The sequence below is a fragment of the Doryrhamphus excisus genome, linkage group LG4 (genome assembly GCF_037039965.1).
Source record: "Doryrhamphus excisus strain RoL-2023G ecotype Guam linkage group LG4, RoL_Dexc_Guam_v1.1, whole genome shotgun sequence".
Classification (NCBI taxonomy): domain Eukaryota; kingdom Metazoa; phylum Chordata; class Actinopteri; order Syngnathiformes; family Syngnathidae; genus Doryrhamphus; species Doryrhamphus excisus.
In genome coordinates this window covers 33,962-50,174 of record NC_136360.1, presented here as the reverse complement: position 1 = coordinate 50,174, position 16,213 = coordinate 33,962, and the positions used below count along the sequence as shown (strand labels likewise).

At 44.6% G+C, this 16,213-nt stretch overlaps 1 protein-coding gene across 1 annotated transcript; it reads left to right on the top strand.

Moving 5' to 3' along the window:
• The first annotated feature begins 1,560 nt into the window (after positions 1 to 1,560).
• On the top strand, positions 1,561 to 15,605 carry gna15.1 (guanine nucleotide binding protein (G protein), alpha 15 (Gq class), tandem duplicate 1). The gene is made up of 8 exons (XM_058073129.2): positions 1,561 to 1,825; positions 3,554 to 3,715; positions 8,504 to 8,688; positions 8,805 to 8,959; positions 10,215 to 10,343; positions 11,162 to 11,291; positions 13,342 to 13,495; positions 14,734 to 15,605. The coding sequence occupies exons 2-8, from the start codon at positions 3,565 to 3,567 to the stop codon at positions 14,937 to 14,939; spliced, it is 1,110 nt and encodes a 369-aa protein (XP_057929112.2). The 5' UTR covers positions 1,561 to 1,825; positions 3,554 to 3,564; the 3' UTR covers positions 14,940 to 15,605.
• The last annotated feature ends 608 nt before the right edge of the window (positions 15,606 to 16,213 follow it).

Below are 16,213 nucleotides of genomic sequence, written 5' to 3'. Positions count from 1 at the left end.
AACTTTTACATTATATTTAATCATTGCACACAGACTGATGGTGGAAACTTCACACTAGACTTCAAGCAACGTGGATCCTGTGCCTCTCCTCTCTTCCTCCAGACTCTGGGACCTCGTCAGTGATGGTTTGGGGTGCCATGTCATCTGCTGGTGTCGGTCCACTCTGTTTCCTGAGATCCAAGGTCAACGCAGCCGTCTACCAGCAAGTTTTAGAGCACTTCATGCTTCCTGCTGCTGACCTGCTTTATGGAGATGGGGATTTTACGTTCCAACAGGACTTGGCGCCTGCACACAGCGCCAAATCTACCAGTGCCTGGTTTAAGGACCATGATATTTCTGTTCTCAATTGGCCAGCCAACTCGCCTGACCTTAGCCCCATCGAAAATCTGTGGGGTATTGTTAAGAGGAAGATGCAGAATGCCAGACCCAAAAATGCAGAAGAGCTGAAGGCCACTATCAAAGCAACCTGGGCTCTCATAACACCTGAGCAGTGCCAGAAACTGATCGACTCCATGCCACGCCGCATTAATGCAGTCATTGAGGCAAAAGGAGCTCCAACCAAGTATTGAGTACTGTACATTCTCATATTTTTCACGTTCATACTTTTCAGTTGGCCAACATTTCTAAAAATCCTTTTTTTGTATTGGCCTTAGGTAATATTCTAATTTTCTGACCCACGGAATTTCAGATTTTCATTTGTTGCCACCTATAATCATCAAAATTAAAGAAATAAACATTTGAAATGCATCAGTCTGTGTGCAATGATTAAATATAATGTAAAAGTTATACCTTTTGAACACAATGACTGAAATAAATCAAGTTTATGAAAATATTCTAATTTTCTGGCCCTTACCTGTATGTGCCTTAGTCATTAGTTCCACAGTAACTACTCTAAATCTAGGCTGATAGTTGGCTGAGTTCCTCAGTAACTATTCTACTCGTTAGTTCCTCATCAGTTCCTCAATAACTTCATTCGTTCCTCATTAGTTCCTCAGGAACTACTCTACTTATAAGTTCCTCATTAGTTCCTCATTAGCTAGTCTCTCATTAGTTCCTCATTAGCTAGTCTCTCATTAGTTCCTCTCTAACTACTGTATTTCTGTGTAGCTTTTTGTAAAGTGAGACCGAAAGGAGCTCGTGGCAAAGTAGGAATGTGGAGGGTCTGGCCTCGATACAGGAAGTTAGCACCAGGAAGTGGCTGCATCCCAGCCAAGAAAGAAGAAGAGAAGGGAGCTAATGTTGGGGAGGAGGTAAAGGTGTTACCCAAACAATCACCAACAATGGAAGAGTGTGGATCCCCGTGTCCTCCAATAGTGTTGGTCAAGTGATGTTAAAGGCTTCCTGACATGAGTCATCAACTTTGCTTAAACGTCTTCTGTCTTCTACGGAAATAAATTCACTTGAAAAGATAATGTAATCTCTTGAGGTGCACTTGTACATTTATTATTTGAAACAAATTTGACAAGCAGTTGACAAGCCGATGCCCTTATATCGAAAGCCCAGATCGCCTGACTTCCGGCGCTGTTAGCGATTGACGCGCCGCACGGTACCGTCGCCTTGAGCGCATTCCACTTGCGGCGCGGAACCGAAGACGCGGAACATTCCTGCGTAGGCGCGGTGGACTTTCCCGAGCAGCAGGTTGGTTGGTCGTGTGAGCAGTGGAGGGAGGAAGAGGAAGAGAGGAAGAGGGAGGAAGGACGTGTTTGTCTCATGACGTTGCTGGGCCGCTTCAGCCGCACTTTGCCGCCGGACGAAGGTGCGCTGGCCCGGGAATGGACCGCGGAAAAGAGCCCCTGGAAGCTGGAGTGTGAAGCAGTGATTTAAGGTAAAGGAAGTCAGTCTTTCGGTGTATGACCTTTATTCATCAATCAGTCAGGTAAACAAAACTTCTTGGAAGACATATTTTATCTATACATGCTAATAATGACTTTATTATGATATGTAAATAGGTATACCAGGTATAGGTTATTTAGGTTGGGGTTTATATTGAGTGTCAGCTCCAACTTGAAAGTCTTTCAAAGTCATGGAGCCAAGCTATGGAAGAAGATAGAAGGTATATGGATATTCATTTCCTATCGAGCTGCAGTAATAATCCAATATGTTTGTATTAGCTGGTGATAGTCCATGTGGCGTTTGCATTGTGAATGGTGTGGGATGAAAAGGAATACACTGCAGTGGGAGGCACTTACTCCACATGAAATATACTTTCTTCCCTGGACTTTGACATGATCAAAAACATGGAAATGGCCGCTCGAAGTTATGATAAGCTGTTATATCTTTGGTGTTTGGGTTGTCCTTGGGTGGATGACAGCTTTTGGGTTTTCAATGTTACGGCACGTGTTTCTGTGGAAGGACCAATGTGAACCATGCTATCCTGTCATTGCTTGAAGAGCATCACAAATTAATCTCCTACCTCTTATAGCTCAAATGAAAGCAAACATAAACAGGAATACACTCATCCCGGACCGACCATGATAAGTGAATTTCCCGCAATTTTGCATTCACTATTAACTCTTTGCCTGCCAGCTGTTGCCAGAGGAGATAGATCTATACTGTCAGAGTTTTGGCCATTGTTGCTGAACGCCCGAGACTCACAGAATATTGAGTTCTAGCACTAAATAAACATTGAAATTATGGACACAAACTTTAAACTCAGAAAAAAAGTTTGTTTCTAGCCTTTTTGTATCTTTATAAATGGGCAGTAGAACACAGGGGGGCTTATTTGGAACAAAAAGCGTCCATATTGTTTGTTTTAGTGACGCCTGAAACATCTGACCAGTTGTTTACTTCTATGAAACAAGACAAACAACACAGGAAAAAGGATTTGGATGACAAAGTAACTAATTTATTCACAGATTTACAGCATAACACTAACTCATCATCCATTTACAGATGTGCACGTATAGACGTATGTGTGTGCGCGTCTATAAACTATTCATAGACCAACAACAACAACGGTGTCACCCCATCCTTGACAACTCCTCTCTTTGATTTGTAGCTCCCACGGAAAAAGCAAAATATGTCGCTAGATGTATTTGACGGTGAACGAGTTAATAAACGTAATATTTTGATTGTTAAAGCATAGAAATCCTGTTTTTCACTTTCCGAAAAGACGTTTTTAAGGCCATGTAGACACCCCCATGGTCACTTTCCCACTCCTGTCATTCTTTAGTTAGCCCCTTCAATGTATGGGGAAGAAGGACAAAAAAGAAAAGCCCAAAGTGTACCACTTCCACACAGACTGAGAGGAGATTCTATCCCAGCCATGGCGTGTCTGTCTCAGCCATGCAAAAAATCAAGTCATCTTCCATAAGAAAAGACATTTGCAGTGTAGGAACTACTCCAATGTATTGATCGATCCTCTTGGCTCGATTCTGTGTGATCAAAACTAGTGTGGTAAAGGTCAAAGGTAGTCGTGTCGGCTATGTTGTGGTTGGCCTGATATGGATTACCAGGAAAGTCATCCCAGGTGCATTGCCAGATCAAGACTAATATGCAGTGCATGATCGGACGTGTAGTATGACTGACAGCACGCTGCTTGGTTGACCCTCAGGTTTTGGGGCCATGGCGGGTTCCTGGGACCTCTGCCAGGCCATGTGCATGTCCTGTCTCTCCGAGGAGGAGCAGAAGAACATTGCCGTGAACAGAGAGATCAATCGGCTCCTCGGGATGCAGAAGAAGAGGGAGCGGCGGGAGATCAAGATACTGCTGTTGGGTGAGTGCTGGCACCACTTGGGGGCGGGTGCGTCTCAATCATGTGGTCCACCGATGAGTAACCACATAACATACTGTAATGCTGCGCTACTGATGCAACACTCGGCCCGGCCTGTTTGGTGACCCAAAGCAGAACTAAGCACAACTATGTCAAGCATGCGTGCACGTGTGAGAATGTCAAGCATGGCCAACAACGTCACTCGTCCAAACCAACCAGACCGGAGAGAGGCTGGGCTCAAAAAGCCACAAGCACGGCGATGGCACTGCAGATAAGCGCCCACCTGATCGGGTCTGATGAGAACGGATTGAACATTCACTACTTTACTTGTCTTTGTCTGCTCCATGTCAGCATGGATAGACCAACGCCATTCTACGCAACAACAGCACAACCAATACCAAGCATTGATTGATTGATTGATCTTTTAATCGTTCATCAGCAGTTATCAGAGACGCCAAGCGGAAGGAAGTGGTGTCAGTTCCTTGTGATAAGGAGCTGACTGAACTAAAGATGAAGGTATTCTCGCCACATTTAGTACAGTATTTAGTAGGGATCGACCAATATGTTTTTTTTCCTGCCGATACCGATTTTTTTCCATCACCCTCAGCCGATGGACGATTTTGCTTGGGCCGATATTTGTGGCTGATACTGCTTTTGATCTCTCAATTTATATGAAAAAATTCCAATGATAACAAATATTACAGGTCTCAAGTTTAAACAAATATTTATTGAAATGTAAACACTGAACACAGTAGGATTCAGCTTTCTTAAACTCGCATTTGAACAGCATTATCAACTTTAAAAGGAATAGATATTCAACCACGTGCAAAACATTTCTGTCGTAGTTTAAGTTTATCTAGGATCGATGTGATGACTGCTCCTCCGCAGCGTGACACAGAGGTTCCCAGCGTGCTTTGCGGCACCGTCGATGTAAATAGTTCGTCAGTTTGTAGTTAATGTAGCATAGTTGTTCATTCTTGGTCTGCTCAGCTAGTGAGAGTGCTTTTATTTGTCTGATGCGTTGGTACAGTGCATCCGGAAAGTATTCACAGCGCTTCACTTTTTCTACATTTTGTCATGTTACAGCCTCATTCCAAACTGAATTAAATTAATCTCTTACCTCAAAATTCTACACAAAATACTCCATTATGACAACGTGAAAAAAGGTTTTTTTTGACATTAAGAGATTAATTTAATACAGTGTGGAATGAGGCTGTAACATGACAAAATGTAGAAAAAGTGAAGCGCTGTGAATACTTTCTGGATGCACTGTATGTGATGTTTTTGGGATTTCTTGTTGTCACACCATGACTTAAACTGTTATGCCTAGCGGTCACCCAGTGAAATGTGACGGGCTATGCATGGTGTAAAAAACAAGCTTGTTCTATTACTCGGTATTTATGTTTCCTATTTCAAAGCAGGTGGCAATATTTCAACTAAGCTTAACTGCTAGTGACTATTTAAAAGTTGAAAACTACCCTCGTTATGATGTGGCAGCAGGGTACCGCGGCAACACAAAGCTGCCCGGCGGATGCCTGTCTGTAAATCATGCAGCGGAAAAATATATCAGTGAACCCACGCATGTATCGGCCGAATAAGATAATGCAGAATAAGATGATTCTTTCTTTGGCTACCCCTTCCAGCACAGGACAAACAGACGCCCTTGGACTTTGCCTTACAGGAAAGCGTAGTGTTGTGTTAAGTGACAACTTTATTATCATCACAAGATGGCACGTAGCAAAGGGCCGATACACATCCAGTACACACTTTGTTACGTCTAACACTGTAGCACAGCTGAGACACTGTTTTCATTCCAAACCAATTTGCATGAAAACTAGATTGTTGGAAAACCAAAGTTCTATGGTCATAAAGTAGAATCAGTTGGTTCAAACTATCAACATCACAGTACAAGGCTGTATTTGAAGTAGCAGTATTGTACTGAAACGTGATTGGTTAAAGTGCAATTATGAATGCGCAAGAGAAAATAAGACATTTGATTAGATAATAATACAATATACAATAATAATACAATACTTTAGAATGTAGTATTACTATTGAGGTCTGTAAAGAAAAAAGCAAAAACGTGTTCATCAGTTGTCTATGCAGAACTCCAAATTCATGGATGGAAATGTTTGAGGATTGGATCAAAACAACCTTTTTGGATAATAATCAAAAAACAATTTTCATATGTGGAGACGGAGTGTCAAAGATGTGGATGAAGCATATGAAGACTTTCTACATGCTTCTTTGAAGCTGCACGATAAGAACTGTCCAACGGTCCAAGAAGCAAAAGAAAAACAACCAGGATGACAAAAGGACTTACCAATGCTTGTCAGAAGAAGAACACACTATACAGGATATTCATCATTCAACAGACTAAAGAAGCAGAAAGAACATATAAGATAGGGATGGGCGAGTACACCGCTGTGTGTATCTGTATCTGGTCACCCATCTGAATGACCTGTATCCGTACACGTAATGGGTGAGGCACATGGCCATGGATTATGGGTGGGCCTTAAATCTGAATATTTTTTATTATTATGAAGTCGGACATTGACTTGGATTGATCAGAAGTTGCTATATGTATTGTTTATTATTCAGCTATATGTGGGGAAGTGATCCTTGACACTGTATCCTTTGATTATTTTTAATAAGCTCTGTGAAATTGGTGATAAACATGGCAATAAACATAATAATAATCTGTCAGGGCTGCACAGTGGACGAGTGGTTAGCATGCAGACCTCACAGCTAGGAGACCTGAGTTCAATTCCAGCCTCAGCCATCTCTGTGTGGCGTTTGCATGTTCTCCCCGTGCATGCGTGGGTTTTCTCCGGGTACTCCGGTTTCCTCCCACATTCCAAAAACATGCTAGGTTAATTAGCCACTCCAAATTGTCCATAGGTATGAATGTGAGTGTGAATGGCTGTTTGTCTATATGTGCCCTGCGACCAGTCCACGGTGTACCCCGCCTCTCACCCAAAGACAGCTGGGATAGGCTCCAGCACCTCTGCGACCTTTGTGAGGATAAGCGGTAGAAAAGGAATAAATGAATAATTCTTGGCTGTATATGTATGTCCAAGGGCCGTATTTTTAAAGCACTGCGTTGGCTACAACAAGCAGTTTTCCAACTGATTCAGCCAAACCACTGTCAGTGACTAATGCACTATCATGCCTGCTGTCTTGATTGCAAGGTGCATTCTTCAACGTCTTGACAGGGGTGCTAAAATATGGCCATACATGCAGATTACTTGATGCCGCTCTTGTGATGCTGTGCAAGTGTACCTAATGTCTGCCAGTCAATGCAGGTTACTGTTGCGACTGTCCGGATACTGCTAACTGAAAATGTTATTATTAAATCTTATATTGCAGGTAGCACGCCTGTTTTATGATGACTTCATGGAATAAGACAAAATGGAGTTGTTGAGTGTCTGCACAGCGCTGTGCACCGTGCACGCTACAGAACAAGTTTACCAATTAACTTTAGATCCAAGCCCGATAGAGGCGAGCTGAAGAAAAGCTAATGAAGTGGAGGCATTGTGACGATGGCCAAGCCGTGAATGAGGCACCGCTGAGGTCCGCTGCAGCCGTCTAGAGAGAGGCAGTCGCTGTGGGTGAGTGATTGGCCAATCACAGAGCGTGAAGAGTGAATACTTAGTCAGCCTTTTCTTTAAACACAAATACGGATAATGACCAAATGTTCTCCTTTCATACTCGTATCCGGCAAAAATGCATCATCCATAAAGGAGTATCCGGTTCATCCCTAGTCTGCAGTAATGTGGTCCTGTACCGGACTATCTATCGTGGTGTTGCCGGAGCCCAGCCGGGAGAACGCCCCTGGACAGGCTGTAGAGATTATGCCTTGGGGACCGGGAAGTCTGGACTTGCCGACTGAGGCTCCTGCCCTCACGACAAAAGAAAATGGAATGGAACAAGAATATGGTAATCATGTGGGTGTGCCACTAGATGGAGCTGTGATCACATCTAGAGACATCCCCGCTGGATGCCACTGCAGCGGACTGGGACTGGTTACAAGGCAGCAAGAGTGTCACTGGTTTGACGGTGCGAAATGAGGTTGACGCTACTACACTACGTAGTCATGTGCTTGCTTGGAAGCGACACACCTCGAGCATGTCACTTAACACTGCATTCCAACATTCACACTCTCGTGTAATGTGAATGAACAAGATACTGAACCCCCAATTGGAGGTGGAAAAGTGCCATACAAGTGGAAGACCATTTACTATTTGCCAAAGGAGTGGTATCATTCATCACAATAACCATTCCAACAACCCAAGATAATCCTCAAAGTTATCAGTTTCATTATCCATTACCATATATACCATTCATTCATTTTCTACCGCTTATCCTCACGAGGGACGCAAACGGTGCTGGAGCCTATCCCAGCTGTCTTCGGGCAAGAGGTGGGGTACACCCTGGACCGGTGGCCAGCCAATCCCAGGGCCCATATAGACTCCAAACTCCACACAGAGATGGCCGAGGGTGGGATTGAACTCGGGTCTCCAAGCTGTTAGGTCTGCACGCTAACCACTCGCGCGCCGTGCAGCCCTGGGATACCATCGTTAAATAAAATTCTTCCTCTGATGCCCCCCACCCCAACACAGAAATGAGCGCTCCTCCTGCCGGTTATGAATAATAATCTCCACTGTGAACAACATGATTCAGCACAAAGCTAATCCTGCAAGTTCAAAACCTGGAAGTGAATGTGAAAACTAATTTGGGCTTGATTGACAGTTTTGGCCAGGAAGTAGAAATTGTCACGCTCTCCCACAGGAACTGGGGAGAGCGGAAAAACCACATTCATCCGCCAGATGAGGATCATCCACGGACGAGGCTTCTCGGAGGAGGACAGGAAAGGCTTTGCCAAATGCATCTTCCAGAACATCTTTACAGCCATGAAGGCCATGACCGGAGCCATGAGCACGCTCCGGATTCCCTACTCCAACCCGGAGAACGAGGTACGCCAACACAAACATGTCCACACACACATAGCCTGGGCTGGCCTCCAAATATGATTTGCTGAGTCAGCAACAAAGTCCATTAGAAGCAGAATCAATCACCTTGGATCCTCCAGATCTACGCTACCTGGCTCCAGGATGTCAACACGGTGCAGATCACACAGATGGAGCGAGGCTACGTGGACGCCATACGCCGTCTCTGGGCCGACTCGGGTATACGGGTCTGCTACAGCCGGCGCTGCGAGTTCCAACTCTTGGACTCCACGGAGTAGTGAGTACAAGTTTTTCATCTGAAATCACACCATGCTAGTATAGTTAGTTCAAGAACAAAGTTTTTTTTGCTATTTTTAGTAGAAAGCATGTGGTAAGCGCTCACATACGTACACAAAGTAGTTGGTTGATGTTCTGCATCATACGTTGGTAGTGTCTGTCTGTTTTCTCCACCTATTGCGTTGCTGTGTGTAGTTCATTGAACAGTTTGGACATTGCAGTTCTGTTAGCCCCGCGACTCCTAGCTCATGTACGTAGTATGCTTCACTTGAGTACCAAGTACCAAGTACCATAGCACAATTATTGACCAGCAAAACGTGTTATGGTGACAGGCCCAGTAGATGGTTTCATGTTAGTAAATAAATGGTTCTTTTCAGCCAGTCCAGGGTGTACCCCGCCCCTCGCCCAAAGACAGCTGGGATAAGCTCCAGCTCCACCCTAGTGAGGATAAGCGGTCTAGAAAATAGACGAATGGATGGTTATCTTCATGTAAAAGAAGGTTTTCATTGTGTTTTTGATGTTGTTTAGACATTTGGGCAAAATTTACTGTATATGGCTACATTTGTGTCAAAATGAAAGCTTGAAATGTATCTGCTTTTCCCCGTTTTAGTTGGGAACTGATATTTTCCGGAAACCTTCCCGTGTTCTACTGCTGATGACTAAAGAACAGAAATTGATGAAACAGATGAAAGATGAGAGTCTAACCTTTCTTTTGATGTATATCAAGTTGATATCGCCCTATATAAAACACGGTATTCTATCTTATAGAATGTCCTCATCATTTTAGTCATGAAGGTGAATTCAAAAGGAGCTTGTCTCAGCTAAACCTGTCCTGTTTCATTTCCTGGCGTAATGAAAGGTGACTCCTGCAGACTTCGGGATCCAGCCACTGGGGCGGGGGCTTGTTTCTTTCAGACCGTATGGAGTAATTCCCAGCATTCATCCACCTGCTGATGGCTCACTTTGATGTGGATGTTCGATAAAAGCTTAGCTGCAGCCTTCAGACGCTGCTGTGCTTCCTGTTTGCAGAGCAGCTCAGTCATCAAAGTCTGTGCCTGATAAGTGACTAAGGCAAACAGCTTTACAGCCATAAAGCCTGCTGTGGACACGCTCCCTTCCTGGGCTTTTATCATTTTTAATCACTGCTAATTCATCACCTATCTTCTGTCTCGTATGTTTGCTTTGCACATATGGCGATGTTGTCGCTGCAGTCAGCTAGCGAGACACTTTCTGACATGGTCCTCTCTGCCTTTCAGCTACATGAACGATCTGGAGCGCATCGCCGCGCCAGACTACCTCCCCACAGAACAGGATGTGCTGAGGGTCCGATTCCCCACCACGGGCATCCACGACTACTCCTTCACCATCAACAGGATCACACTCAGGTGGCTAACATCATCCCACGTATGGCTGCCTTAGTGTTTGTGCACTGTTCACCTGTCGGACTCATGCAGGATAGTGTTTCTCTTGGGTCCACACGAAGCTAAGCCGCCCTGGGCTAATTCCATGTCACACATCCTCACGGTGTGCATAGTGACACTCAAGCATGCTGCAGATGCTTTAGAGGAGGCATATGATGAAAGTTCTCACAGTTTCTAGGTGTCAAAATAGCCCAAAGGTGAAGAATTAGAGCGGACTGATGGAGCATATGGTGTGTATCCTCACCAGGGTCACAGGTATGCAGGAGTCTATCCCAGCTGTCTGTGGGTGGGGTACACCCTGGACTGGTGGCCAGCCAGCCTATTGCCACTCACATTCATACCTATGGACGATGAAGAATGGGGGAGGAAAGCGGAGTACCCGGAGAAAAGCTGATTGTGTGGCGAACATGCTAAACACTCGTCCACCGTACAGCTGATTCAAACTATTCTTACTTTCCATCCGGTCTCTGTTTTTTTGTACGGCCAACAAACAAGGCTGGGGCGGGGGTATGATGGTAGAACACACGGAACGATGAACAACTCTGTTTCTGTGAGCCCTGGGCGGATGAGGCGTTCAAGTGCACTGTGTATTTCTAAACTGTGTGTGCTGTTTTCATTCACTTTGCTCAAGAAGGGGAAACATAATTGTTGTAACAAAGGGTAGGATTAAGGATGAGGGATGGCACAGGAAAGGTTCCTATTTCAGCTAGCTTACAGGTGGAATGGAAATGAGGCCTGGCTTGAAACGTTTTCCCTCTCTGCTCCTCCCTTCTTCTGCTCAGGATTGTAGACGTTGGCGGCCAGAAGTCAGAGCGTCGAAAATGGATCCACTGTTTTGAGAATGTCACCTCGCTCATCTTTCTGGCCTCCCTCAGCGAGTACGACCAAGTCCTGGAAGAGCGACAAGTCATTGTAAGTTTGTTCAAACTACACAAACACACATAAACGTAATTAACACACATAACAAACTCCATCTGGGCGACCGGGCATGCTCAGAACACCTCACCAGGGAGGCGTCCAGGAGGCATCCGGACTAGATGTCCGAGCCCCCTCACCTGGCTCCTCTGACTGTAGGAGAGGGTGGGAACATAGATCCATCGGTAAATTGAGAGGTTTGCCTTCTGGCAAGCTTTGCCTTCTGGCAAGCTTACTGCAGATGCTGCGCCAATCCGCCTGTCGACCTCACGCTCCGATCATCCGTCACTCATGAACAAGACCCCGAGATACTTGAACTCCTCCACCTGGGGCAGAACCTCATTCCCAACTCAGAGTGAGCAATCCATCTTTTCCTACTGAGAACCATGGCCTCTGATTTGGAGGTCGTGAATCCTCATCCCAGAAGCTTTACACTCAGATGGAAATCGTCCCAATAAACACTGAATGTTACAGCCCGAAGAGGCCATCAGGACCACTTTGCCTGAAAATAGCAGAGATGAGACCCTAAGCTAAGCCCCCCAAACTGGACTCCTTCGACGCCTTGGCGACAATGCCAGCCTTGGCGGAGGCCAACAATCACCGGATCAGGCTGGACTTACTGCTGGCAATGTGGGCCTCCTGCTCCAACGTACAAGGACCCACTGCAAACAGTGTGGACCGGGCACTGCTTCCCCTTTCTGAGGCGTTGGATGGTTTGCCAGAACCTATTTGAGGCTGACTGAAAGTTGTGCTCCATGGCCACTGAACTCCTCCCACGCCTGAGTTTTTGCCTTGACTACCGCAGAAGCTACATGCCGCTTGGCCTGCCTGTACCTGTCAGCTTCTTCCCACAAGCCATCTATGCTCAGTTGGGTCTAATACGGCCAAATGGGACTCAATATACTCGTCCTCCCCAGGATGCAGGTGGAGGTGAAGAGTTGAAGACTTGGCGAGCAGGACACTCTGCCAGATGTTTCCAGCACACCCTCACGACATGTTTGGGTCTCTCAGGTCTGCCATCTAATCCAACTCATCATCCAATGGTGATCACTTGACAGATCAGCCCCCTCTTCACCCGCGTCTCCCTAGCTTATAGAGGTCCAATAACATTGCACTGCATGGGTTCAGATTGGGGAGGCCGTTCAAACTGCCAAAGGCAGTTTAGAGTGCCCTATAAAACTTCAAATAAAGACTTGGCCCCCGAAGACCAGGTCGTCCAGGCGCCCGCCCTCGACTGCCACCCACAACACAATGCACCGGGCCTTAATGCTTGCCCCCCAAGTGGTAGGTCTACGGTGTGGAGAAGCATGACTTCAGGGTGAGGCCCCGGAATCCCACTTCTGGGCGAGGTGCGGCCTCTCCTCTTGTGTTTCTTCATAAGGGTCATCTAACATCCTGATTTGTTATTGGTGGATTGGTGTCTCAAACTACACATGGAAATGCAACTTCCATCTTGACTTTTCTGATGATGGATGAAGTGAGTGAGTGGTAGGATATGTCTACGTCTATAACAGAGTGATGTGTTGACTTGGCCTTGCTTGGCATCCTGCATGCCACTATTTTTAAACTTTAGTTTATGAAACTAATATTTCACGGTGAACTGGAAAATGTGTCCTTTATTACATACATATATATTGTATGTTTTGTAGGAAGATATGTCATTTTGACTTGGAACTTGCATGCTTAAAAATTGCGTGCACCCCTGATATACGTACATGTGCAATATACATAAATACTATATTATTATAAATATTCTCAATATACTGTGTACATTATCTATTTTGGTAGTAAGAGGTCGATCTTTGGAACTTGCCATTCAAGCAAAAATGGAGTCACTAACAGACAACCTGGAAGACATGTTGGGACAATGGTCCCTCCTCATTGGTGTCCATCCCAGTGTCCCTTCACCTGTATGCCAGCAGGTGTCACTCCTCAACTAAAGCCAACAGGCCCTCTCCAAGCCTACATACTTCCTCAGCAGCCTGAATGAAAGAAATCTACTTCAACACATCCTAGAAGTTGACTTGTTCATCTGTGTGTCTCTCAGAACCGCATGGAAGAGAGCTTGGCGTTGTTCTACACTACCATCCACTCGCCATGGTTCCACAGCACCTCAATCATACTCTTCCTCAACAAGACCGACATCCTGGAAGACAAAATCCAAACATCTGACCTGAAGAAGTACTTCCCAGGTTTCACAGGTAAAAGTGGTGCTGCTCACTGAGCTGAGGTCACTTTTAAACTCATATTACCCAATATAGTTAACATAATAAGAGAAAGTAACACAAAGACAACCTGTTTATGACCTGCTAAATGTGTTTTTTGATATTATTAGAACCCCCTAGACATGAAATAACACCCCTACAATCACCTTTACACCTCTATTATCCAATATAGTAGACACGATAAGAGAAAGTAAGACATAGAAAACCTGTTTATGACCTTCTAAATGTGTTTTTTAATATTGCTACAGCCCACTAGACATGAAATAACACCCCTACAGTCATCTTTACACCACTATTCCCCAATATAGAAAAAGAAAAGCAGTTTACCATCTTCTAAATAGTTTTTTTTTAACATTACTAGAGCCCTCTAGACATGAAATAACACCCCTAGAGTCACCTTTACACCTCTATTATCCAATGTAGTGGGCATAATAAGAGAAAATAAGACATAGAAAAGCTGTTTACCACCTTCTAAATAGGTTCATTAAGAGTATTAGAGCCCTCTGGACATGAAATAACACCCCTATAGTCACCTTTATACCTCTATTACCCAGTAGAGTGGACATAATAAGAGAAAATAGGACGTAGAAAAGCTGTTTACCACCTTCTAAATAGGTTTATTAATAGTATTAGAGCCCTCTGGACATGAAATAACACCCCTATAATCACCTTTACACCTCTATTACCCAAACTGCAAAAATGAATTTTAATAAAACAATAAATATTAATAAATATTAAAAGCCTCCTTAACATCTAATTGCTGAACAATGCACAGAGACAGCATGTGATACAGTGATTCATATATCTACTGTACATATAGAGAGTTAGCAAGCTAACTAGCTAGCCTCTCCTATTTACTAAGAAAGGGTTTCTAGCGGAGTGAGGAGGAAGGACAAAGTAGGAAGCAAAAGCCTTACCACTTCCACACAGAATGGGAGGTGAGGCGCGTTGTGTCGGACATGCATTGTGAGGGTCATCTTGTCTAATGTCATGTGGCATTACTGACACCTTGTGGCCAGAATGCATATAACTTGGCTATCAATGTTTGGACATGAATGAAAGTCCACAGTCAAAGGTGAAACAGTGATTCATCAATTAGTTTTCAGAAAGAAGGAGGCATATTTGTATTAGCGGTCGAGAAATATCACCTGTCTTAGCCGCCTGACCAACATGCATTTTGTCTTGTCCTGTCCCAACACCCGACCCAATTCCAGGTAGGAGTCAAAACGCGGAGGATGCCAAAAAGTACATCTGCAAGATGTACGAGCTGCAGGCCAACAACGTGGACAAGAGGGAGGAGAAGAAGATGGTCTACCAGCACTTCACCTGCGCCACCGACACCAACAACATCCGCAAGGTGTTCAACGACATTCGGGACACGGTGCTGTTCAAGTCCCTCCGCGAGTACGGCGTCCTATAAGCAGCCAGAGGATGGACCATTTGAGGGTTCTATTGAAACATGAAGGATCAGAAGGCATTCCTCATCCTCTGCTGCCATGAAGATGATGATGATGGGACTTCACCGAGCCTGATGGCTTTTTTCAAATTCTTCTTCTACAGAAACAGACCAAATCAGGCAGATATGCAACGTTAACAGGATCCACCCGTTACATCAGTAATGGCTGCGCTCAATATAATATACCACCTTCACAACTTCACGTCTATTTTCCCTCACAAGCTCCTTTCATTCACAAAATTCTACAGTCAGTCCTATTGAAATATCCCGACATGACTACTAGCAGGAAGAGCAGCGCATGGAGGGGGAGGAGCCCCCTGCTGTGGCCCAGCAAGGTGCACTGTATTGGGGCACACGCTCAGAGCAGCCGGCGTGACGCCACAAAGAACTCTGGCAAACCTTTTACACTTTTCAAATATGTTTCAGGTCCGTGCTCCAGCTCCGTGTTTGTCCCCGTGTTTTGCCTGTCCTACAATTTTCTAGAATATGCCATCGTCAAATTTACATATCATTCGCATATGATGTCGTGAAATGTTGCAGGAAAAAACAATCTTATAGTAGAGGTGAAAAAACACCTTAACTACGTTTAGAACTACAAATAAACTTTTTTCTTGGTTTGTTTATTTTGAATTTTCTATCATTTCATCCAAATAAAATCTTTTATCTGGGCCAGCGCTTCTCAGTTCTCCCATCACACGCTGGCTCTGGAGAACCTTTTAAATTATCTCAATTGAACTGTGAATAAGGCATTATGCTGTGTTTGTTCAATGACAGTGCGGTTGGCGAGTAGCACCCTCTGCTGGTGAATATATGTCATAGCGCCACATCATGGCGGCACCCGCCGCTGCTTCGTGAGAAGACAACATGCACAACAATACGGGCTATTCATTATAATAAAAAACTCCAGAAAGTCGCTCGTCGCTTCTGATAAAATATGTCGTCAAGGGGGTGGAATGTCGCCAGAACTAGTCGCAAAGAGTGCCACTAGCACGTCAGTGTTTGTTTACAAATGTTGAAGTTATGACAGGTCGGTCGGTCACAGCAGAGGAAAAGGAGCGCTTGATTTGCTTATGCTCAGTTTATCCTCACGTCGGTCGCGCTAGCCACCAAGTGGTTAAATTAAATGTTATCTGATTTATCGGTCGGGTGGTGCACCTCTAATTTATACCCACCTAATTAGCACTAATCAGTGATCATTTTCCGTATTAATCATTCTATGATCATAGATTAGGGGTGAC